This window comes from Paroedura picta, chromosome 5 (genome assembly GCF_049243985.1).
Source record: "Paroedura picta isolate Pp20150507F chromosome 5, Ppicta_v3.0, whole genome shotgun sequence".
Classification (NCBI taxonomy): domain Eukaryota; kingdom Metazoa; phylum Chordata; class Lepidosauria; order Squamata; family Gekkonidae; genus Paroedura; species Paroedura picta.
In genome coordinates, this window is record NC_135373.1 from 51,679,120 (window position 1) to 51,703,182 (window position 24,063).

General features: G+C 45.2%; 2 protein-coding genes across 5 annotated transcripts in view; one reads left to right on the forward strand and one right to left on the reverse strand.

The window, feature by feature from the left end:
• Window positions 1-24,063, forward strand: part of ITPR2 (inositol 1,4,5-trisphosphate receptor type 2) — a 228,630-nt gene that overhangs the window by 16,087 nt on the left and 188,480 nt on the right. For all 4 annotated transcript variants that reach the window (XR_013231068.1, XM_077337917.1, XM_077337918.1 and 1 more), the window contains exon 2: window positions 9,638-9,708. Coding sequence is in view for 3 of the 4 variants with exons in the window: in XM_077337917.1 (XP_077194032.1) it covers window positions 9,638-9,708 (71 nt within the window). In the remaining variant the exon portion in view is untranslated. The remainder of the gene's footprint in view (window positions 1-9,637; window positions 9,709-24,063) is intronic.
• On the reverse strand, window positions 13,800-20,390 carry LOC143837738 (uncharacterized). Its single transcript, XM_077337915.1, has 3 exons — window positions 17,626-20,390; window positions 16,967-17,147; window positions 13,800-15,685 (listed from the first exon to the last, which is right to left on the reverse strand). The coding sequence occupies exons 1-3, from the start codon at window positions 17,655-17,657 to the stop codon at window positions 15,461-15,463; spliced, it is 438 nt and encodes a 145-aa protein (XP_077194030.1). The 5' UTR covers window positions 17,658-20,390; the 3' UTR covers window positions 13,800-15,460.

Below are 24,063 nucleotides of genomic sequence, written 5' to 3' on the forward strand. Positions count from 1 at the left end.
AAATTCTGGTTCGTCCTAGCTGTTCCCATTGGGCATTCTGGTGGAAGTTTGGGGTGGGTGGGACTGGAGGGCCCAATAGATGTACTGTGTGTGAGTAGTGTTGGTTAAGATAGTGTTGTATAACACGTCAGGTTTGGATTTAGTAAAATAAAGATGCATTATTAGCACTCTCTAAGAAACTAGTAGGAAGATATTCCTTAGTAATTTGTATCAAATATACTATGGTTTGTTTTAACTCAAAACTCTAGGAGTGTTGTATGTTTTCTTCGCAGTGTTTTATTTTGTTCGTGCAATTGATAATGCTGTGTTCGCTTTGGTATTGACAGTAAATAGTGGTGGGCCACTGGCACTGATCCACCAGTTGAATACTTGTCCCCTGGGGTTGTTGGGGTTTTTTTTTTTGTCTGCTTGCAGTAAGTGAGGTGTTGAGAAAGAGTTTGAAGTGGAGAGTCAGCTGGATCAGAGAGTTTTGTAGCACTCTGGGATTATGTCCACTTAAGTAATTTTTATCTGCTGTTTTTAAAGAGCAAAACTCTGGAGGAGAACCTGGTGTCTATGCTAAAACTCTGGGACTTGTTCTGCTGCTTTAGGGCTGTTCACGAGGAAGGAGGACTGAGTTGCACAGCAGAGACCTGGCTGATCTGTCACTCTCTACCCAGGACTTCTTTTGATTCCCCTTCCTAAGCCAGTCTGCTCCCCCCCCCCCCCAATCCCAAACAAAGCACTAAATCACTCTTCTGATCTACAGTCAGAGAGCATGTATGCCAAGGAAAGTTCATGGAAGGAGTATTTGAGCCTTGATGTAAACACAGACCCTCGTTGGGTATTAAACCTTCCCTTCCACCCTGTCACCTTCCATCGGCCTGGTGAGCCCACAGTGGTGACTGCTGTTCTGCTGCAGCAGCGGAGAAGGGGAAGTGAAGTTTTTTCTATACACAATGAAAGGAAGCTTTGTAATAAACTGACTGATCTACAAAGTTTTCCCAGCACATTATCTCCGAGCTCTTTTTCATCCTGTTTCTGCATTCCAGATCCCACTGCAAGGCTTGTCCTGGGTACTAATTCCTTAGAAAACACTGAGAACGTTCATGTCAAGAGTTTGGTCTGCTGACAGCTTGCTTGTTCTGCTGCCAGCGGTTTGTAACTCAGATTTTGAGGCCAGGAGGATGAAGACCCAGCAGGCTGTTCCATAGAGCAGTGATAGTGGCTCAGGCCACGTGTGTCTCTTTGACCCACTACTAGTGACTCCTCTGAGCACTGTTCCCCAATATGGCACCCACCCTATGTTTCAGGAGTGTGAGCAAAAGCCTTGGCCAGTAAGGTTTGCGATTGCCAGCTGGTGTCCACCTTGAAACAGCCCCTGCCTGGATGAGTTTATGCTCAAATTTTGAACTTGCTGGTCCCTACAGTGATGATTTCAAATGAATGTAGTTGTACTAGTTGGTTGAAGCAAAATAAAAGTTCAGTGGCATCTTGGAGACTGGCATTTACTTTGGCAGATATGAGTGTTTGTGAGTCACAACTCACTTCATCAGATAGATATGAGATGGAAAATCATACTGGGGAAATTTTATGGGGCAAGCTACAGGGTGGGAGGTGTCCAAGATTGGTGTGAATTACATCATGACCCTTTCAAATATAAATCTAAGTCTGAGGGGAAGGGGGAGGAATTGATGTAGAAAAGCTAGGTGTGGATCCTGTAAAGCCACTGTAGTGCCAAAGACAATCCAAGCCAGAATCACCCGTAGTGTTTAATTTTTTGAAGAGTTCTGTTTCAGCATTTTCACTTTCTAGATTTCCTTTGAAGTCTCCCCTTCCCTTCCTTCGTTCTTTTTTAGACCGGTGACTATCGGGGCTGTACCCCTGAGGCATTCTTTGGTTCATTCTCACCTTGACTGTTTCTGCACTGGAGGATTTGCACCAGGCTGCAGCCTGGAGTTTGAGTCAGGGCAGGTTGCCACACCTCTTCCTGCTCCTGCACAGGGGAGCATTTGGCCCAGCGCACCTTGTCTGCCTCAGATTTGTTCTTCCATGCGGGAACTGGGGCAGCGAAGTTCACAGTGCAGAAATGGTCATTGTCTGGCAATGGGACACTTCCTGGTTCTTTGCCAAATGACAGTGTAGATACTTTGGGATAACCTTTTGTGTTGTCTGTATTACCTGGCAGTATTACTTTGAGTTGTAAACCACACTGGAATATAGTAGAAAAATGGCAGTTCTTAATGATGACAACAGCGACTCCAGCGTAAGTTTTCATGGATCAGATCTGACTTCAACAGATGAAGTGAGCTCCGATTCACATGCGGTTTGTGCTGGAATAAACGGTTGGCCTTTGGAGTGTCACTGGAAACCTGTTTTGTTTGCTGCTATAGATTAAAATAGTCACCCATCTAAAACTCTTTGTAGTGTTGAACTTTACTGCAGCTTTGTAACACTGAATCAGTAGAGACACTTTTAGTTCTGCCTCTTCATCACAAGCCTGTTTAGTATTCAGGAGCACTGCATGGTCCGAATTGACTAAGCCATAAAGTAAGTGTTTTGTTTTTACCCGTTTAGTGCTTGTATAGAGAAGTTTCTTTATTTCAGTGAAGTACAAAAGTATCTAATGCACTACTCTGATAATACATAAACTACAGGGACTGCGAGACATGCTTTGTTTTCCTTTGTGAAATCTGTAGCACAGCAAAATGATGGAGCTCTTTTAAAAACGTTTCTGTGAATAATAAGAAAAAGACAAAACTCACAATACAAATAATGTATATTTTCTGTTTGGAGTATGTGAGTAAGGAGAAGTTACAATGAAGGCAGAATAAAAAAAAAGAAAATAAGCAAAAGATTTAGTAAAGAGAAAATATTAAAATGTTAATATTTTGTTATGAAAAGGAGATGTACCACATGGAGATAGTGTCTGCATGTCCTGTTTCCAAAAGCCCATTTAATATACAGTTCGGAGAATGTTATCAGATTTGAATGTGGAAGAATGACTTTCATAGAGCATGTTGGTACATTTAAGCTGAAAGCTTGAGAAGCATTGAAGAATCTGTTTCTATTCAGCTGTCTCTATCATCCATCTGTGATTTGAGATATGTAAGAGCAACATACCAGCCTGAGCCACCTTAGTTACCTGTGGTACCAGACCTCTGAAATGTAACCCGTGCTATCAGACCCTGGATTATAACCAGTGAAAACAAGACCCTTTGGACTGCATTCCTTGGTGCCAGAAACCCTGGATCAGCACCTATGACAACAGACATCATTGTGAGATACTGGCACTTGTGTGCTTCTTCAATCAGGACTATTTAATTAAGACTCTGGACTTTGGACATTTGCTCTGGCCTAGACAAAATGAAAAAGTTAGGCCAATCTCTGCAGAGCTTCAGTGACACTTGGCATGACTGTCAGACTTCATGAACTCAGCATCCCTGCATCCATGGGAAACATGCGCACAGTTCTGGCAACTTCAAAGAGCATCTCCCTTCCTGACTCCCCAGCTCAGCCCACTAAACAGCAGATCTCAGAAGTACTTTCTTATGTCTTAAATCTCCTTCCTATCAATTCTATCGTGCTGGAATTCTAAAAGCTTCATTGCTCTATGTAGTCATCTAGTTTAGCGATCCCCAACCTGTGGGCTGCGAACCACATGTGGTCCGTCAACTAATTGGAGGTGGGCTGCGAAGGACGCCTTCTCCCCCCCCCCCGGCCCTTTACTTCATCCCCCTGGCCCTTTACAACACACTTCGGGTGTCATTGTCTCCCATCACTCCCAGATGGGACTATCTCGTTGCAGAGAAACAAGCTCAGGGTTCCCAATGATTTGTCATTGTCATGAGTTAAAATTTCCATGAAAATAAAATGTTCCTTATGTTCATTGTTGTGGTGAGTCTGTATCTTATTTTGAAGGGATGTTTAAACATTACCATATCGATCAGAGAGCATTAGGGCAGTGGTTGAGAGTAGAGGAGTAAACTACCCCCCCCCCCACCGCGCCTCAGTAAAAGGCGTTGAGTGGTCCCCGGTGATAAAAAGGTTGGGGATCAATGATCTAGCTCAAACCAGGACCAAAGTTTCCCAGATCACTCTGCTTGATCAATTTGTTCCTAGTCATCCTGGAGAAATCAGCCTTTTGGGCCCACATCAAAAGGGGCATCTGCACTCTTTGCCCAAAGCCCACTTTTTGCCTACATGAGTTTTTACCATGTATCTGACTAAGGAAAAGGTATAAAAACCCTTCCTTGGAGCTCCCAGTGTGCTTGCTCCCTTCTGGCAATGCCCGACTCGGATGCTGGTTTCATTCGTGTTGCTGACCCTCTCCCTCAATGCACTCAACTTCTCCACCTGAGCAAGATAGTACTCGAATGGACCTTGCTGTCCTCTGCCCCAAACTTAGCCATTTCCTAGCTTATTTCTTTCTGCTGTAGGTGTTAGTGTAATTGCTTAGTCTTATTCTGTAAATAAAGCTACAATAGTATTTTAAACAGTATTTGTTGGATTCTTGAAGGCTTAATTACCACTTAAACTGTGCAAAATAGATCCCAGCTAATTAATTGCCTTTCCCTTCGCCGTTCCCCAATTTTCTCAGAGCATTTTGTGTTAACACCTTACACCACAGGCAAGAGAGTCTGGTTCACAACCCTTCCAGATTTATTCCCCACATATTTCTTTTTCCACTTTCTGGACATCAGCTTCCTACCACATGGTTTAATGTCATAGTTTATAGATTCTTTCCACGTTGCCACAAGTTTGGTTGTTCACAGAGAATGGTTGCTCTGGCTCTGACAGCCATTGTTCTGTGACCTGAATAATTCCTCCCTTTTCCCCATGATCCCCTGCGGTTCTATTAACTCTTTCCTTTCACAAATTATGCACAGCTGTTTCTGGCTTTCTAGATCAACAGCTGTTTCTTGTTTTCCAGTTCCTGTAGAAATTGCTGAAAGAAGCAGAATGTTTGACGTTATTTTTTTTAAAAGATGATTAGAGAAAAATGGCACATGGGAAATACGTTCAAGCATGAGCATATTTATAGCTTTTGTAAGGAGACTTATTCTGGTGTCAAACACATAGGCCTGCATCCTCCACACTGATTATATCCCTGCTTCTTTTATTTCCATGTTATTATCTTAGTCTGCCTGATTTCCTCTCGGGAAAGCACTTTTATAAAGCAAGCAGGGCTGCTATGGTATATGTGTTATGTTATCTCTTTATTGCTGTATTAACCTGCTGTTATTGCATTGCTGTCGGCTAGTCTTTTGCACCGTTCCAAGGGCCTCACCGTTGCATTGAACACACTTCTGCATGGTTGTACATTAAAAGGTAGAATGGATAGAGCCTGACAAACGTTTTGCCATTAATATGTTTCTCTTTGAGAAATTGCTAATACTCTGTTTCTGTTCCCATGTTCCTTGGGATATAGGTTGAAAACCACTGCTTAAATGCTGCATTCTTTCTGGGGAAGTGATTGCTTCTCTCTCACTGTGGATAGTTAACAGAATTTGCATCTTCTGATTAAGAAAGTTCTTTGTCTTGTCTGTGTTTTTTCCCCTGATTGGTCCACAAATCTTCTTGTTCCAAGCAAGCACATCTTTTAGTTTGGCAAAGTTTTGGGGTAGAATCTTGTGCCTCCTCCTGAGCTTGGGGAACCATATGGTTCCTAATGGTTACATCAACATTGCGCTGATTCTTGGAGACACCCAGTTACTATTGAGAATTCTTTTGGCTTCCTGTATGGCTCTAAGGCAAAGAATTATATGAAGGATCCTTTCCGTGTCCTTTCCTTTCAAGTTGTCCTGCACGTGTGCAGAGCTTTGGAAGAGGGCCAGGTGCATGCAGAGTGCAGCTCGGCATTCAAAAGGCATCCCTTACTCTTGTTGAGGTTGCTGGGGAAGAACAATTCTGGCTGGCTACAAGGCCAGTCAAACTTTGTGGACCCCTTCTATTGCCAACTTGCAACCTGGCAAATAAAAAAAGTCCAGACTTGTTTGTTTTAGAATTTGTACTTGGCCTTTTGACCAAGTGTGGGCCTTCAGCTATAGTGTTTCTTTTAATTATCTTTAAAAGTGGAAACTGGATCAAAATTTCAAGTACCATAAAAACATAATAATTTTTTTTAAGGTGGTTAGGAGACTGGTGGGGGAAGGGAAGAAAGAATGAGAAATAGTGGGGGAGGGGAGGGGAGAAAAGAAATAAACACATAAAAACATCAATCCGAATTAAAGGCAGGCTATCTCACTGGCCAAAAACACAGATGGAGCCAGCCTGAAGTGGTGGGAATTTATGGCTTTAGCGATGGGAAAACACACACTCGTTAGCATGCCAAAACCATTCCAGTACACCAGAGCCACACTGATCTCCTCAAATTAATCCAGACTTAGACCTCTGATTAACTCAAATTGATCGCCCTTGATTAGTTTATACAAATTAGCTATTGGTCAACCTAATCACTTCAAAATTATTTTCCCTAATTAATTAAATTTAAATTGTTCCTGCCAATTAATTAATTCATATTATTTTTGATTAATTCTATCCAACTTGTCCACCCTAACCTGCTCAAAATGATGACCCCTATCTAAGTCAGTTTGATCCCACAAATGAAACCAAACACACCCCAAGCAACCCAAGAGACACCCCACGCACAATGTAGACTTAACATACAATCTAAACACACTAACACGCAACCAAACAACTGGACTGGGCAATCCCTGAGTGGCCAAAACTGGTGATCGGGGCCAGCCGATCAAACAAATTTCCCACAACAGATCACACCCTACATCTAACAAATAACTGAATTGGGTAGCCCTGAGATGCTTACTAGCGATCAGGGTCATCCTTCCAAAAACACATGATTCAATAAAATGAACCATAAACCAATCCACATACCAAGCAAGAAACCAGGGCTGGAGAAAGAGCCCTAGTAAACAATAAATAAGGCACCTACTGAGATCCACAAGGAAATAGAGCGACAAAATCCTAAAGCAACTAACAAACACCAAATATAGACATCTCAACACATCAACAATAATAGAGTGATTGATAACCGGGTTGGGGGGGGGAGATCCCAATATTGAGAGGAAGAGGCAGAGACAGCGGTGGGAGTTGGTGGGACATAAGGGATCCAAGATACAGACATGCTCAGACCCCTTTCAACTTCACCTATCCCTTGGAACACTAGGGTGGTGGCAAATGGGAACAATCCACCTCTGACAATGATGCTGTGCAATGCCAGATTGATTAATAATGAGACCCACACCTTGCAAAACTACTTTGCAAATAACAACATGGACCTGGTGTGCATGGTGGAGATCTGGGTGAGGGAGGCTGAGATAGTCACCGTTAAAGAGCTAGCCCCTGCCAGGGTCTCTATCCTCCATCAGACTTGGACTGTGTGGTAGGGAGGAAGGGTGGCAATCCTAATCCAAGAGGACTTCTCCTTCAAGGCTGTCCTTGTACTGTCAGTCCCAGGAATTGAATGTGCATGCCTTGAATGGGACTCAACAGAGAGCATGGCCATCTGGTTAATGTACCGTGCACTCTTAATTCTGGGAGACTTTAACATCCATACTGAGCTACCACCCTCTAGAAATGTGCTGGACCGAGTGTCAGCCATGGCAACTCTAGGGCTCACAATTTGTTGTTGGCCCTATCCATCAAGCAGGCCATACCCTGGACCTCATTTTCAGCATGGGGTTCAATGTGGATCTGGTCTTGAATGCTCAGGGCAGTTTACAGGAAACAGGAGAAAGATACAGATAACGTGTGGTAACAACATGTGATAACAGCAATGACATTATAACAACAATAACCTTAACATGATAACGACAATAATATTAGAGAATGATGGAACTGTAAAAGAGCCTCAGCTCAACTCTCACTGGGACCCAGTGGGTTAGGCAGATTAGTAGCAGTTGTAGGAGGAGGAGGAGGTTTTGGGGGACAATTGTAATGCTATACCATGGTCAGACCACTATGCCCTGAAAATCTGGCTAAGACTGCGACCCCTTCTTCAGTTGGGCGTCGAACAGGTTTTAGCTCGCCTACAGAGATTGATTATTTATTTATTTATTTATTTATTTATTTATTTATTTATTTATTTATTTATTTATTTATTTATTTATTACATTATGTACCACCCTCCCTGGAGGCTCAGGACAGTTCACATGGAACATAGGAACAGGAACAATGCAGAAATGTCATTGATCATAAAATGATATATAAATGATAAACAGTAAGAACAATAAATTCATAACTCAAACATACTGATGGGCCCATGTATGGTTGGTACAGGCATTAGTTTCTGTTTCATGGGAGGGATTCTTGGGGGCCCTGTGGAAGAAGTTGGGGCTAGTGGACTTCAACTGAATGCCTGGTGAAAGAACTCCCTTTTGCAGGCCCTGCAGAATTGTTTAAGTTCTGTCAGGGCCCTGATCTCCTCTGGGAGCTCATTCGGTGAGGCCAGGACAGAGAAAGCTCTGGCCCTGGTTGAGGTCAAGCAAGTTTCCTTGGGGCCAGGGATCACCAGGCAGTTGGAGGTGGTAGCGCGTAAAGGTTTTTGAGGGGTGTAGGCAGGGACGTGGTCCCTCAGGTACACAGGGCCCATACCGCTTATGGCCTTAAAAGTAATTCCCAGAACCTTAAGTCTGTTCTGGAATTCGACTGGAAGCCAGTGCAGTTGTTGAAGAATAGGCCGGATGTGGGACCTCCAGGGGGTTGCTGTGAGGATCCTGGCTGCTGCATTCTGGACCTGCTGTAGTTTCCGGATCAAGGTTAAGGGCAGGCCTGCGTAGAGTGAGTTACAGAAGTCCATTCTAGAGGTGACTGTTGCATGGATCACTGCAGCTAGATGTTCTGGGTTCAGGTAGGGTGCTAGTAGTTTTGCTTGCCAAAGGTGATAGATGGCCAGATCCCTTACTCCCACTCTTGGTGGCTGCTCCCCCTCCATGCCTGGTGTGGGTATTTTTAATCCTGTCCCAGCCAAGGGAGAGCCTCAGCTGCTGATTAGATCTACCTGGATCCCCGGTTGGTCACATCTGGTTCAGTTCCAAGTGCAGGGCTTTTTCTGTGGTCCCTGAAGAAGGGGACGTGTAAGAAACCCATTGGTGTACAGAAGTCTCTTTCTCTGGCAGAGAACATAGGTAGCCAGTATGCAGGACTACAGTTTAAATCACATTGTACCTGATGTGGGGCTGTTGGACAATGTAGCATTGTCTATAAAGCCCAGCAAAAGAATAGTGTGATTAAACTTTGCTAAGCTTGCCAAAATTTCTTCAGCAGCAAATGGTAAAAATATTTGTTTTGCAATTTAGAGACAGAATGGTACATTAGTGAGTTGATTCAGAGAAAATATTTTTTTCTTTTTTAGTGCTGGAAATGTGATCGTGTGATTATTTGAAAGAAGTATATTGGTTGAATCCTACAGAACCATTCTTCTAATGGAGCTGCTTTTCTTCAGCAGAAAAAGGCTTTCTCTGGCGCAAGAGATTATTCTCTTGATGGAAGAGTCCCTTGTGTTGATGGAAGGCTCCTTCTGTTGGGGGCATTTTCCTATGTTAGTGGAATGGATCCCACTAAAATGTTTTTGGATTCTCTTATGTGAGTGGTCTGAAAACAATCATGAAAATAATAGAGAATATGCTTCTTCTTCCAGGCTGGTGGATGATAGATGTGTGGTTCAACCAGATGCTGGTGATCTTTGTAATCCTCCTAAGAAATTCAGAGGTAAGCCAGAGTTGATTTTTTATGAGCAAATAATCAATGGATTCTCTTTTGTTGTCAGAGCTTCTTTATATTGTAGCCAAATCCTTGGCTTGGTTGCTTTGTGGGGTAATGTCTGACAACTCTGTGTTGAGAAAATGTATATTTTCATGTGAGTAAGTGCCCTAGGGATCTGGATAAATCATGTTATGCTGGTAAATATAGTACTTCTGTGTTGCAAAGTGAACATGTTCACATCTTTCTTTTATTTCTCTACTCCTCTGACCTACAGGTCTTGAGGAGTATGAATCTATCCCAGCTAAGAAAGAAGGGAAGAATTTAAGTCAGAGGCAGGCTATACTATATTATAGAAGATTCTTGTCATAGGCTGCCTTGACTATCATGGCCTGAAAAAGAAATCTAGCTTAAAGATCCATTGCCTTGGATCTATTACAGTTTTAGTAACTAAAATATTTTGGGGAGACTTGTTTTGCTTGCGCATAAATGATTTGATCTATTTCTCTCTAGCCTCTCTATACCATGGACATTCACACAAAACATGCTCCATGGCTTCTGTGATCCATTAGCAATATGTATACCTAATATATGGCCTTCAGAGATTGTAGATAGTAATGCATTTAATCTTATAATTGCTCACCTGCATCTTGGACCTGTAGGGCTAAAGAAGTATTTTGGGATTGTAAAGACTGATGGGATTCTTATATGGAGATGGGCAAAGTCACCTAGCCCAGCAGTTAGTAATATTGATACCACTCTTCATAATCAATTGCTGGATTGTCTTATAGGCTAGGGGCCACCGTAATATAAAAAAAACTTTCTCTGGACATTGTATGATATTCAGTTTTTCCATTGCATCCCAGTTCTAGGGATTGGAGAAATTATCTTGTTTCATATATAATATAATAAGCCTCAGAAAATGTTATTTTGAGTTCCAGGTTTAATAGCAGTATTCATTCAACAGAATGATGACCATGTCTATGGCCTTGTTTATCTAGTGGACACAGATAACTGCTCCATATATTAGTTGAGGAAGGAGCCTTGAAACTATAATCACTGCCAAAAGGTAATGTCCACTTTTCCTGTAGAAAAAGTACTTTATTGTTGCAGTAGAGCTAACTGCTGATGCTATCATAGCTTTCCACTGAGGTTTCTGAGTTAAATGCTTATTGAAAATTACCTCTGGATATTTAAAAGATCTAACCTCCTCCAGTTCATTCCATCTATATCTTAGATCTCTTCTTGCTTTTGTAAAACCAATATCTACAACTTCACTGAGTTAATTGTCAGACCTAGTTCCCGCAAGTAGTTAGAAAAGCACTGTAGTAACCTTTGTAGTCTGTTGGTAGATTGTGATAATAATGCTACGCCATCATCATATGAGTATTTCTAGGGCCCCAAGTGTTGGCTAGTGAAATTCATCTGTTTAAGAGCAGGTGTTAAATCATTTAAAAACAGATAAAAAGTACTGTAACTATTGAACATTCCTGCTCAACTCCGGGGGCTTTGGCTACTTTCAAGATCAGAATAGTGATTTCTTTCGATGACACTGGTGGCCATGCTGGTATACTGTGTAGTTCTTCTAGAATGTCCCTAGTATTGGCCATATGCTTGATAAATATGTTGAGATACAAAAATTCAGCAGGATGCATATATTAAGACCACCCAGTACACCACTATTTTAAAAAGCTACTATTAGCATTTTCCAGCCTCTCATTTGAGATTTATATTTCTTCTTTTTATTATCACTACTTTGTGGCTCTAATATTTGGGAAGAGCCCTCCTGAGTGGAGCGTGTCTGGCCTGTGTCCAGGCTCGGTTTCCTGTGGCTGGCCTCTGTTTCTGGCTGGATACACTCTGCAGGACAATTAGGGCATGCCCAGCAAAGCTGGGCATGCCCTGATTGGACTGGCTCCTAGGAGGCCCACCCCCACAAGCTGGCGATGCACTGTGTCAGGGTGCTTGCCATGAGACGCAGCCTTGCCGTCACTGGAGCTGGACTTCCAGAGCCCTGCCACAACTGCTGCTCACCGCCGCCAGAGCCGCAGGAGAGCCCTGGCCCCAAGAGCGCTCACCCCCCCAAGCCACCTGCGCAGTGCTTGAGCCCATTCACCGCCATTTGCAGCCTGCTTGCCACTGGGAAGGGACCTCCAGCAGCTGGCTGCTGCACCCAGAGCTGCAGGAGGGGATGGTCATCCTCCTGGTGACCGGATCACGCCACGGTGTGACCCTGGAGGTGGGACTCTGGCTCTGCTCATCTGCAATTTTTCATTTCTATGAAACAGCCCCTTCTATTGTAGAATCCTTGAATAAATAAAAAAATGAGAAGCATTGTTTTAGGTGCCTCACTCCTTCCTTTCCCAACAAGTCCATCCGACTCTAGATGCTATTAGTTGGGGATTTTCATTTAAATCACGGCAAAGAAGAGACCCCTGCCTCCCCATATGATGCAGTTCTCAGGAGTATTGGGCAAAATTGTCCAAATGGTAGTATGGAGGATAAGGCTAAGAGGAAGTTGACAGAAGAGACCATGGAGACCAGGAGAAATGATGTTACTATTGTGCTTTTTGCAAGAAAGGGACAGGAAGAACAGCAGTAGATGGTACCTCTTGAGGCAGAAGGAACAGTATGGGTCTGAGGGAAAATACCTTCAGGTTGATAGCAGCAGACCAAGTGGGTTGGAGGGCCACACAGAAAGTGATCAAGGGTCACATGCAGTCCAAGGGCTGCAGATTTGGGTCCCCTGGTCTAGAGCAAAGCGTTTATGCTGCCGTCCATTTTAAGGGTTTGAATCTATTCTGTTCCTGAGCAACTTCTTCATCACAGCATTCTTTCAGGTGACTAAAACATGTTTTTTTCAATTCTGAGACACAGCAGAAGATGGTTGCTATCCTGAAAAATCTTTGCCCCTTAATCTTTTAACATAATCTAGCATAGCTGTGACATCACAAAATAATCTATTATGCCAGTCCTTCTTGTATATGTGAAATCTGTTGATTCACTCCCATGTATTTATTCAAATTAACCATTCCTTTATTTTCTATCAATGCCATAAAATTTGGTCTTTAGATCTCACTTGGTGTATAAAAGTATTAATCTTCCACTAGTTCCTTTCTGTTACTAAAGATGAAGCAGATGGGAGGAGGTATACTGAAACCACAATGCAAGCCATCTTTTAAAAATATATCTAAATAGTAATTGCAGATGGAAAACCATTTAGAGCTTCTGTGGGAGTGCCATCCAACCTGACAAAGACTACCCCACCCCTCAGTTATCAGTCTTTTTCTCTCCTTGAATCTGTTATTGCATACATCTTAAAGACATGAAAGAGTATATTATCAGTTGTCCACATCTCCTGTAATAATTCTGATTTGCCCATTTGGCTTCCGTGACATTGTTTGCTAAGGATTTGTTCAGGAATGAGTTCTTTTCATGTTCACAACTTTTCCTTGTGAGTGGTAGCCCTTCCTGGCCTTCCAGCTATAGTTATGTCACAGAATGTTGTTTCCATTCACATATTTGTCTGAAAAGCCCATTGGCTCTTGGACCTCACTATTACAATGAATGTCTCTTGTAATGAGGAAACAGGAAGGCGTTTAAGACATTATTTATATGAGAAGCACTTAAAATGTCTAACTTTAGTTGCTAAACTCCTTCCTGTTAGTGCAAGTAGAACATACAAAGCAAACAGGTATAAGATTTTAAAAATTGACAGTTCATCTTCTGTATGGAGTCCTGTACAGCCTGCATGACTCCATCTTTGTTTGATGCTGGTGCTTAGCCATTCTGAGTCTTGAGAGAATGGTTTTCAGCCCTTCTCAAGAGACCATTCCTCTCTCTCAAGCTTGTTATCAGAGCTTATCTTCAAAGCTTAGGTTGTATCTTCCCACCAGTAGATGCCAGGTGCAAGATAGCCCAAATGTTTGGGATAGCTTATCTAATCTCATTTGACTGTTAGCTAGCATCTGAGTGTAAGATGCCATTTTAATTGTGCATGGGGTCTCAGATTTTAATAAGCTTTGCTAAGCGACTGCATACTTGAGGCCCAGCTAACGGAAACTTAGCCTGCATTTTCTGTAAGTTCTAAGCTTTGCCTTGCAGGGGGATATTGACCACCTAATGAGGACACTGACAACCATAATTTTGGCATAAAATATTTGGCCACAGCCTTTATTCAACATTGAGCGTGGCAAGCATGGGAAGAGAATCATGCCATCTTGTGGTTACCCTACCACAAGGAAGCCCACCACAGCCTGCCCCTCAACGGGTTGCCTTGGCTATCCAGCCCCAAAACCCGGACATAATGGCAGGCTGAAACAGGGGGGGAGGCACCATGGAGTGACCCCTCTGGGCACCAGCCTCTGTTGGGTTCTCCTGCCCCCCGGAAATGCTAGCCTTCAATCAGGCTCTGCATCCACACAGCCCTTTAAAGGGCCCCCCAAATCTAGGGGAGGACAGCGCGCAAGCTTGGCCTCCCCAAAATTGATCCTTCCCATGCTCCACTTCCGCAGGCTGTGACAATTAATCAATAATATAACCCAACTTCTAACAAAAAGTCAAACAATTCATAAACAGGGAGGGAGGGTGGGTTTTGCGTCTTTGGGCGCCCTGAAGGGGGGAAAGAGGCCAAAGAATATCAGGCCATCCGTTTAACTGACGCCCAGTTCAGCCACACCCCCTGTTGCCATGCCAACACACATACTGCTCAGAGAATGCCAGGGCTGGGCAATCTCTCCAACCAGCCAGGTCCCTGTCGGTGTTCCTCCCCCGCAGCAGCAATGGCCCCCTTAGATAAGTCTTGTGGGCTTTTTGCCTTGCAGGGGGATATTGACCACCTAATGAGGACACTGACAACCATAATTTTGGCATAAAATATTTGGCCACAGCCTTTATTCAACATTGAGCGTGGCAAGCATGGGAAGAGAATCATGCCATCTTGTGGTTACCCTACCACAAGGAAGCCCACCACAGCCTGCCCCTCAACGGGTTGCCTTGGCTATCCAGCCCCAAAACCCGGACATAATGGCAGGCTGAAACAGGGGGGGAGGCACCATGGAGTGACCCCTCTGGGCACCAGCCTCTGTTGGGTTCTCCTGCCCCCCCGGAAATGCTAGCCTTCAATCAGGCTCTGCATCCACACAGCCCTTTAAAGGGCCCCCCAAATCTAGGGGAGGACAGCGTGCAAGCTTGGCCTCCCCAAAATTGATCCTTCCCATGCTCCACTTCCGCCACTGAGCCCGAATAGGTATATACCTCTTCGAGCTCCCGCCACCGCTCAATTTTGCAGCCAATTCAAAATAACATGTTGGATCCCATGGAGCCAGATGTCCATGCCCCACTCCAACAAGTGCACCCCAAGTGCACCCCATCACTCTTATAAAGGGCCCAGAACTGCAAATGCCATACCATGGGGCCCCCAATGAGTAATACACATCCCAATACAGCTAGATACCCAGGCTTTAGCTCCACCTGAGATCACAGAACTCTGGGCGACAGGTGAAAGGGTCATTCGCCACCAGGGACCATTCCTTGGTGATTGTCCACTGTGCCCAGTGGGGCTTCTTGTGAGACATAGCTTTTAGCAACATGGCATCCTAGCCACTCAGCCCAGACCATAACTGTCCCTTGAAGTTACCAGGGCCCAACACCATTGCCCCTGCCAATGCTGGCAAAGTGTCATATGGCAATTACTGCAACAATGTTTCCTGGTGCTCAGCTCAACGTTCACAACTATAGCTAAGCCAACGTTCCATGATGGTCAGCCAATGCTTTGAGGAATACGGACTCCCACTGTCACGCTTGAACAGGAAGTCTGCCTTCGCAGCAATGTCCAGGAAGGCAGCTGCATCCAAACAATGTCCGAGCCAGGTGATGCCTTCAGACCCCCAAGTGGATCACTTCCAGGTCTTATAGCATGCCATTCCATCTGCCGCATGGTGCCATTCTCTGTAACCAGCATCAGGCACCCCCGTTGACTGCCGCTCTGAAGGAAACCAAAAGGTTGTTACTGGAAAAGAGTTGCATGAGCACCCTCGCACACTGATTGACACTGGCCACGGTCCCATGCTCACCCTGGGCCAGCCGCTCTCAGCCAATACCCCGCTCTGCATACTGCATACCCTGCAGGAGCCCTAGAGATGTTTCCCCTGAGCACCAAGTACCAGAACCCTATTGGGCTCTAGGCCCTACAGGTTGTGATCTGTGGGAAAACATTGTACTGCATGCCCTGGCAAAGCCCTTAGTACTGTGCCACCCAACCTGGGCAGACCTCCCTTGGCCAATGCCCTGCTCTGCATCTACTGCATACCTTGCCAAAGCCCTGGACATGTTCCTCTTGAGCACTGAAGCCCAGCCCACCTTTGGTTCCCTAAGTCCTACAGGTTGCAGTCCGTGGTGACATTGTGAACCACCACTAATGTACATACACCTTCTGATCCACGGATGTCATACCGGGGTAACCCCATATGCCAGCATATTGAGACCTGACTGGATCTGCTAGTAGCCCAGCCATGAAACATCCTCCTGAACCTGCAATATGCTTAGTCTACAATGCACAGGCAGATGGGGCCCATGCCACTTTCCCAGGTTGGAGTCTATGCAGTCCCAAGACAGCTCCCTGAACTCATGCTGGCCATGTGACACTTCTCCCTAAACCACTTGTTTGTCCCAGCCCCAGACATAATTTAAGCAACCTCCCTGAAGGACAAAATTGGTCTCTCTAGTCAAAAGAGGCCCCATCACTCCTAGAACTGGAATCTGAGCAACCCCAGGCCCCCACGCTATGTGGGGAGTTGGTGAGGACAGGTGACAGGTTTGCAGCCACCTCCTCCCACAAGGCTGGCCTGGTCAGACAGTATCTCATATATCTGCAGACCTGGGCTGCAACGCAAAGCTCAGATGATCAATGAGGCCATCCAAACAGATCGGATGCATAGAAGTGAAGAGGTATGAGGGATTGATCTGCAGAACTTAATATGTAGTCTGCCCCTGCTCCCTCCAGCTGGAAACAGCATTGGCATCACGTGATGGGGAGCCAAATAATGCTGGCATAAATATGAAGCTAGGGAATTCCTGAATGGGATGAAGAGGCACCTGCACCAGAGTGATCTACCAGTTGTTGACACACCTGCAGTCTATCATAACTGAGACTATATAACCAGATGAATGCTCCCTTAGAGCATTGTACCTTACTATGTGGGTGCCTTAACTTCATTTCCTTGGCCAAAGATCTCCACCGGCTTCTAGGGTGCAGCACCTTGCATACCTTGTGTGGTCCTAAGCAGCCACTTCCTGTGCCAAGCACATTCCAGCTCAAGCCCTGGGAAGCTCTTGGCATTGCTCGCCCATCCACACCAACAGCACTTCCATACTGGACCTGTAATGAGACACACACCCCTCCAAGCCAGGCTGGCCCATTAACTTCAAATAACCTTGGATTGGCCGCCCTGCAAAACAAGACCAGGTGATGACTCTGACACCATTTGCAGAAGGCGTGTCTTGCCTGAAGCCAACAGGTGATGTCCGGCCACTGCTGCAGGTTGACCCGGCCACCAGGGAGCCACCTCCCCTTTTGCAATGATATTCTCCCCTGGAGTAGCCTTTGGGTTGGTGCCCCCTGTAAACTGGCCCTTGTAGGGCCCATCATGCATCACAATGCCACTGGCTGACTCCCACCAGTGGCATCCAATGATGCCCCAAGACCCAGAGTACATGGCACCCCCGTTCCCCCAATGCTGGCACCCACTGCCTGTCTGATGGGCATGTATTGCCTGGCGAAGACAACAGTGTAGCCCTGGCCAGTGGCCACCAGACACCAGTGGCCAGCTGAGGGCCACTGGGTGCTCCATTCCCCACCCATGGGGTGGGTGCCTTCCTACCCACCTGAGCCAGGGACCAGCAGCCAGGCCAGTGGACAGTGCTCACCATCTGCTGTCGAAGATGCCATTGTTCCCCATGGCTGTAAGTCCCCTCAGATTTCCCTGGAGACCTTCCGAGCTGGTGCACAGCAGCCTGCCTCAGCATGAGGCAAGGGGTTGGACTGGATGACCCCCAGAGTTCCCCGCCAACTCTGCGCTCCTGCAAACCAAGACCGTTGCCTGAAGCAGGGGGCTGGACTAGACAACCCTGAGAGGTACTTGCCAACTCCTTGCTCATACAAACCAAGACTGCTGTCAGAAGCATGGGGTTGGACTAGATGACCTTGAAAGGTACCTGCAGCTCTTTGCTCATACAAACCTTTATGCAAATAAAAGGTTACTGACTGACTGCTCATACAAACCGAGACTGCTACTGAATCAGGGGGTTAGACTAAATGACCCTGGAGGTCCCTGCCAACTCTGCTTATGCGAACAGTGCCCATGGCGTACAACATGGGGTTGGACTAGATGACCCAATGAGGTCTCTGCCAGCTACGTGCCCTTGCAAAAACTGTAGTTGGTTGTAGCTCCACTGTTGGATCCCAACCTTCCCCCCTTTTTTCTTTTTTCTTTTGGAAGAGGGCTGATCCCCACAAAAAGGCATTTTTGTAACCACTGGCTTGTCACGTCTCTTCTTCAAGTGGGCTCCACCTTAAGCCTCTCAGCAGTGCTCAAAGTATTGGCACATGCTTATATTGAATTCCCAACAGGTGCCCCACCCATCATTCCTATACATGGGCTTACATCTGTCTTGTTCTGTCCTCCTGACATATGGGCTCACTTTCATATTCTCGGTGTCATGGTCCTTTAAGTCCCACCTTGTCTGGATGTTGTTTGAAGATCACTTGCGAGCCTAATCATTATGCACCATGGCCTCTGCATCCCCAAAAAGTGCTTTGGCCTCCAAAACATTTGTTAAATGATTCTCCAAGTGCTAACTCCCTTCTGGGAGAGCATCAGCCACAAAGCGTAGAAAATCTGTTTACCCCCTTAACCAGTTAGTGAAGGAGTGATTGTTATATCCCACTGTAAAGTTGTTTTTGTTTTTGTTTTTAAATCCCCTTTGAACCCTATTTTTGGGACATCTCTGTCTGGTCACAACCTGTTAAATATGTCAACATAATACCCATCATGGGCCCTCTTGATTTCCTAGTAAGGTGAGTACCAGGTGGGTTTTCCCCAGATGCATAACCCAAAGGGGATTTTGTGGACTAACCCATCCCCGCCTTATCTTTATAATAAATATGCAAAGAATGCAGCTGATTCATTATCCAGATCAGATACACAAAACCAAAGAATCCTGATGCCAATAGGTCCCATCCTGTTGGCCTTCAGAGAAGAGAACTCACCCGAGGTACCGGCAGCCTGCCAGGCCCTGGAGTACTTTCCTCCATACATTATACTCTTATGCCCAGTTGTCTCTTGTTGCTCTGTTCCTCCCTGTTGAACATTCCTGGAGGAGCTAGGAATACTAACCGCACCTACACTGGCCTGTCCCTGATGTGCTGCTATAGCAATTGCTATAGGGTCAATGCCCATGTGTATAGTCTGCATACCTTGATGTGGAGCTGGCCAGCCCTGTCCATACCACCCAGTCATCGTAGGGCCAGGTTGCTGCCAGCTTCACCCAGGCATTGCCTCCTGGCCCATCCATGTCTGCAGTCCTACAGCATAACCTCAAGCTTGATAGTCAGCCAAGTGTTGGCCCACAGGCCCAGCAGACAAATCCTGATGGCCCCCTGGCCACAAAGGGGGTTATTGGTATCCTGAACCCCATGGAGCCACAGGTGAGCAAGATGAGAAACTGCCAATTCCACAGTGGTTAGACGCACAAGAACCTAAACCACCTCTGACGGGCTTGGTTGTGCAAATCCTCTTAGAGGAAAACCATGGATGTTCCCTTCCCCATGGCTGGTGGTCGAGATGATCCCTGCCACCAAGATGGGCCCGCAGCAACCTGCCCCAGTCCTGCCCCAATTGTACAACTGCAGCCAGGATCTACCACACCCCCAAATGATGGGCCCGCATGTTGCAGAGTAAAAACACCCCCTGCATAATTGTTAGAAGGGGGTGGGGGGCAGAAGCCTCACCTCTCCCACCTAGACCCCCCCTTCCTCTATCAAGGTGGATGATCCCACTGCCAGGCATCTTAATGCCCCCAGCATCCCATGAATTTCAGAGGAACCTGCTGCCGCTGCATCATGAAATGTGCCTGTCCCATCACTTGCTCCCAAGGCCCTGGAACCAGCAGCTGCCACCAGCACAGCACAGTTCATGGGCAGTTGGGGCTTCCCTCCACTGGCATCCTTTTTCGGTGCCATGGTCACTTGTTCCTCTCTCCCTCACCTTCCTTTTCTGAAGGGGCGAACGCTCCTGCCAAAACGGCCTGTGAGAGGCGTAGTTGTTTGTTAGTTTAAAAACAAACAAATAAACAAACAATGCCCTGCAGCATGTCTAGCATCCCTTTTCCCTCAAAAAGTAAAATGAAATAAAATTGCTGGGCTTCCCTGACATCGCGAGGCGGTTGGGCCAGGAAAAAGGCTCCTTCCACCAAGCGATGAGTCTTTGGGCGCCCTGAAGGGGGGAAAGAGGCCAAAGAATATCAGGCCATCCGTTTAACTGACGCCCAGTTCAGCCACACCCCCTGTTGCCATGCCAACACACATACTGCTCAGAGAATGCCAGGGCTGGGCAATCTCTCCAACCAGCCAGGTCCCTGTCGGTGTTCCTCCCCCGCAGCAGCAATGGCCCCCTTAGATAAGTCTTGTGGGCTTTTTGTTAAGAATCTTCTTGACAGCAAAACTAGACATCACGTATCGGTTCCTTGGGATTTTGGTGAGCCTTGGAGGGCTCCTTACAAGTCCAGATTTGGTTCCAAAAATTCAGTCCCCAAATAGAGTATATTGAGACAACTTCCTAAGAGTCCTGCATGGAGTGCTCAGAGGTGTAGCTTCATGGGCTTTTTTGTTGGTGGATTTGGTTCCCCCATAAGAACATAAGAAGAGCCCTGCTGGATCAGGCCAGTGGTCCATCTTGTCCAGCAACTTGTCTTATACAGTAGCCAAGCAGTTCTTCAGGAGGACTAACAACCAGGAATGAAGGCTGAGGTGTTCCCCTGATGTTCCCTCCTAATATTGGGATTTAGAAAATGACCGTCTCTGATGGTTCCTTTAGTAACCATAGCTAATAGCCACTGAGAGACCTAACTTGCATGAATCTATCTAATCCCGTTTTAAAGCTGTCTATGACTGTGACCATCACTACATCCACATTTTAATCACTTGTTGTGTAAAGAAATATTTCCTTTGTTCAGCCTGAATGTACTGTCCATTAACTTCATTGCATGATTCTGAGTTCTACTGTTTTGGGAGAGGGAAAAAAGCTCTTTTTGTCAATTCTCTCCACCCATGTATAATTTTATAAACCTCTGTCATGTCCCCCTTTAGTTATCTCTTTCCTAAACTGAAAAGTCCCATATTCTTCAGCATTTCTTTGTAGAGCAGGTATTCTTCGTAGAGCAGGTATTCCAACCCGGGGAGGGCGGTATATAAATATAAATATAAATATAAATATAAATATAAATATAAATATAAATATAAATATAAATATAAATATAAATATAAATATAAATATAAATATAAATATAAATATAAATATAAATATAAATATAAATATAAATATAAATATAAATATAAATATAAATATAAATATAAATATAAATATAAATATAAATATAAATATAAATATAAATATAAATATAAATATAAATATAAATATAAATATAAATATAAATATAAATATAAATATAAATATAAATATAAATATAAAATCATTTTGGTTCCCTTCTTTACTGTTTCCATCTCTGCAATATCCTTTTTGACGTACACTGACTAGAATATTCCAAATGAGGCTGCATCACTGATCTATACAGGGGCATTATAATCTTGGCTATTTTGTCCCCAGGATTTGTGTGCAGCAGAAAGACCTCTCACTGCCACAAGAAGACCTGAGAGGATTGGCTGGGCTGCCCCAGCTGATCATTATAGTTGAATATCCTAAGTAAAAGCTGGGAGGGGGGGGGGAAATCGGCTTTTATTTGGGCTCAGCTATACTGGTAGCCCATCAGATCAAAGAATTTGTAATCGGCTTAAATAATACCCAATGAACAACAGTAATTTGCCTGGGACAGACATTACTTGCCTGTAAATTCCTCGTTCCCCTCTGGAACATTTTTTTAAAGTTGGTGTAACATGTTCTGCTCACCTGTTTTCTGGTACAGTGGCTGAATTTACTGATAGGTTACAGAGAGCCAACTTGGGTAGTGGTTAGGAAGAGCGGTAGCCTCTAATCTAGACAATTGACTTTGATTTCCTGCTCCTTCATATGTAGCCAACTAGGTGACCTTGGGCCAGTTACAGTCCTTTCAAAGTTATCTCAGCCTCACCTACCTCACAGGGGACACCCTGTGGAGGGGAGAGGAAAGGAAGCCAATTGTAAAGCACTTTCTAACTCCTTCAGGTAGTTAAAGTACAAAAAACAGCTCTTCTATATTTGGGGTAGAAGGTGGAGGGTACCGTAGGGCAGGGGTAGTCAACCTGTGGTCCGCGGCCCACTAGTGGGCCACGAAGGCCTCAGTGACAGGCCGCCATGCCTGCCTCTCCCCTCCCCGCAGAGAGAAGCTCACCAGGCCGCGAGAGAAGCGGCCACCAAAGCGGCCTCTTCACTTGCGGCCCGGCTAGTTTTCTGCTGTGAGAGCTGGGGGGGGGGGGGATGCAGGTGCGGCCGCCGGCATGCTGGCGGGCACAAACGCGCATGTGCAGAGCTCCCGTGCATGCGTGTTAGCGCCCCTGGTGGTGGAAACGTGCATGTGCGGCAGCTCCGCGCATGTGAGTTTTCATCACCAGGGGGCGCTAACACGCATGCACGGCACCCGGGCGCTGGCTCTTCACCCCCACTGGAGGCGGTTTGCAACCTTAAAAAGGTTGGGGACCGCTACCATAGGGGAAAGTTTCTGTGTCCTAGTATTCTTTTTGCTGTGAGGGCCAAGGAAGTTTCTAGCCAGATTTGTATGTCAGATAATAGGGCAGACTTTAATGAAATCAGAGGCATGATGAGAGTTATTCCATGGGCAAGATTGCTGGAAGGCAGAGGAGCAAGTGATGAGTGATGATGTTATTCATTCAGTCATGTCCGACCCTTGGCGATTCTATAGCAATGTTTTCTCCATAGGTTTCTGTCAATTACTGCTTTTTTTAGTTGCTTCATGGTCAGCCCTGTATCGGCTTTGATTGTGTTGAGCCAGCAGATCCTTTGGCGCAACCATGTTTCCTTTTGCTGCTAACCATGCCGAGCATTAATGATGTTTCTAATGAGTTTGATCGCATGATGTGTCCAAAGTAAGTGAGCTTTAGCAGTAATGCCTTCTAATGACATAGTTGGTTTGCTCCTCTCTAAAACTATCTTGTTGGTAACTTTGGCTGTCCATGGTATTCGCAGCATTCGTCTCCAACACCATAAGATGGGCTCTCCTAAAACAGAAGCTCATGCAAGCTCAAGCCATTTCTATTCCAACAGAACATTGCAGGGGATCCAAGAAGTCAGTGGGGATGAACAGAGAACTCCATGATTAGCTAAGGGAGAAAAAGGGAAATGTTCAAGAAATGGAAGGAAGGACATAACTCTAAAGAAGAATATCTGAGGGTTGCTAGGCACTGTAGGTTAGCCATCAGAGTGGCTAAAGAGTGAGTTGAAGTTGTTTAGGGAGGCTCACCAGAAGAAAACCTTCAGCTGTGTGATGATTAAACATAAGAAAAAGAGGGGATAGGTACACTGTTGGGGGAAAGTGGAGAAACTCTAACAAAAGACAGAGAGAAAGCAGAAAGGCTCTGTTCCTATTTTACCTCAGTGTTTTCCCTGAAGACAAGATTTGGCTTATCTAGTGATGGCAATGTTGTTATGGTTGTTATGGTATAAAGCTGCAACAATAAACTTATTTACTTACTAGTAATGGCAATGGGCAAGTCTGGGCTGCTGGTTGTCATGGATGGAGATGTTGTTAAAAGGCACCTGGCTGTGTTGGATGAGAACAAATGCCCCAGGCCAGATGGTGTGCACCCAAGAGTGTTCAATGATCTTTCTAGAGAGCTTGCAGAGCATTTGTCCATCATCTTTAAGACCTCTTGGAGGATGGAAGATGTGCCACAACACTGGAGGAGGGCAAATGTTATCCCCCTTTTCAAAAAAGGAATGAAGGAAACTATAGGCTAGTCAGTCTGACTTCTATCCCAGAAAATATCCTGGAGCAGATTTTAAAAGGGTCAGTCTGTGAACAGCTGAAGGACAATTTGGTGATCTTTGATAGTCAACATGGTTTTGTCCCCAGCAGGTCCTGCCAGACCACACTTGATTTCTTCTTTGATAGAGTGATGACCTCACTGGATTGTGG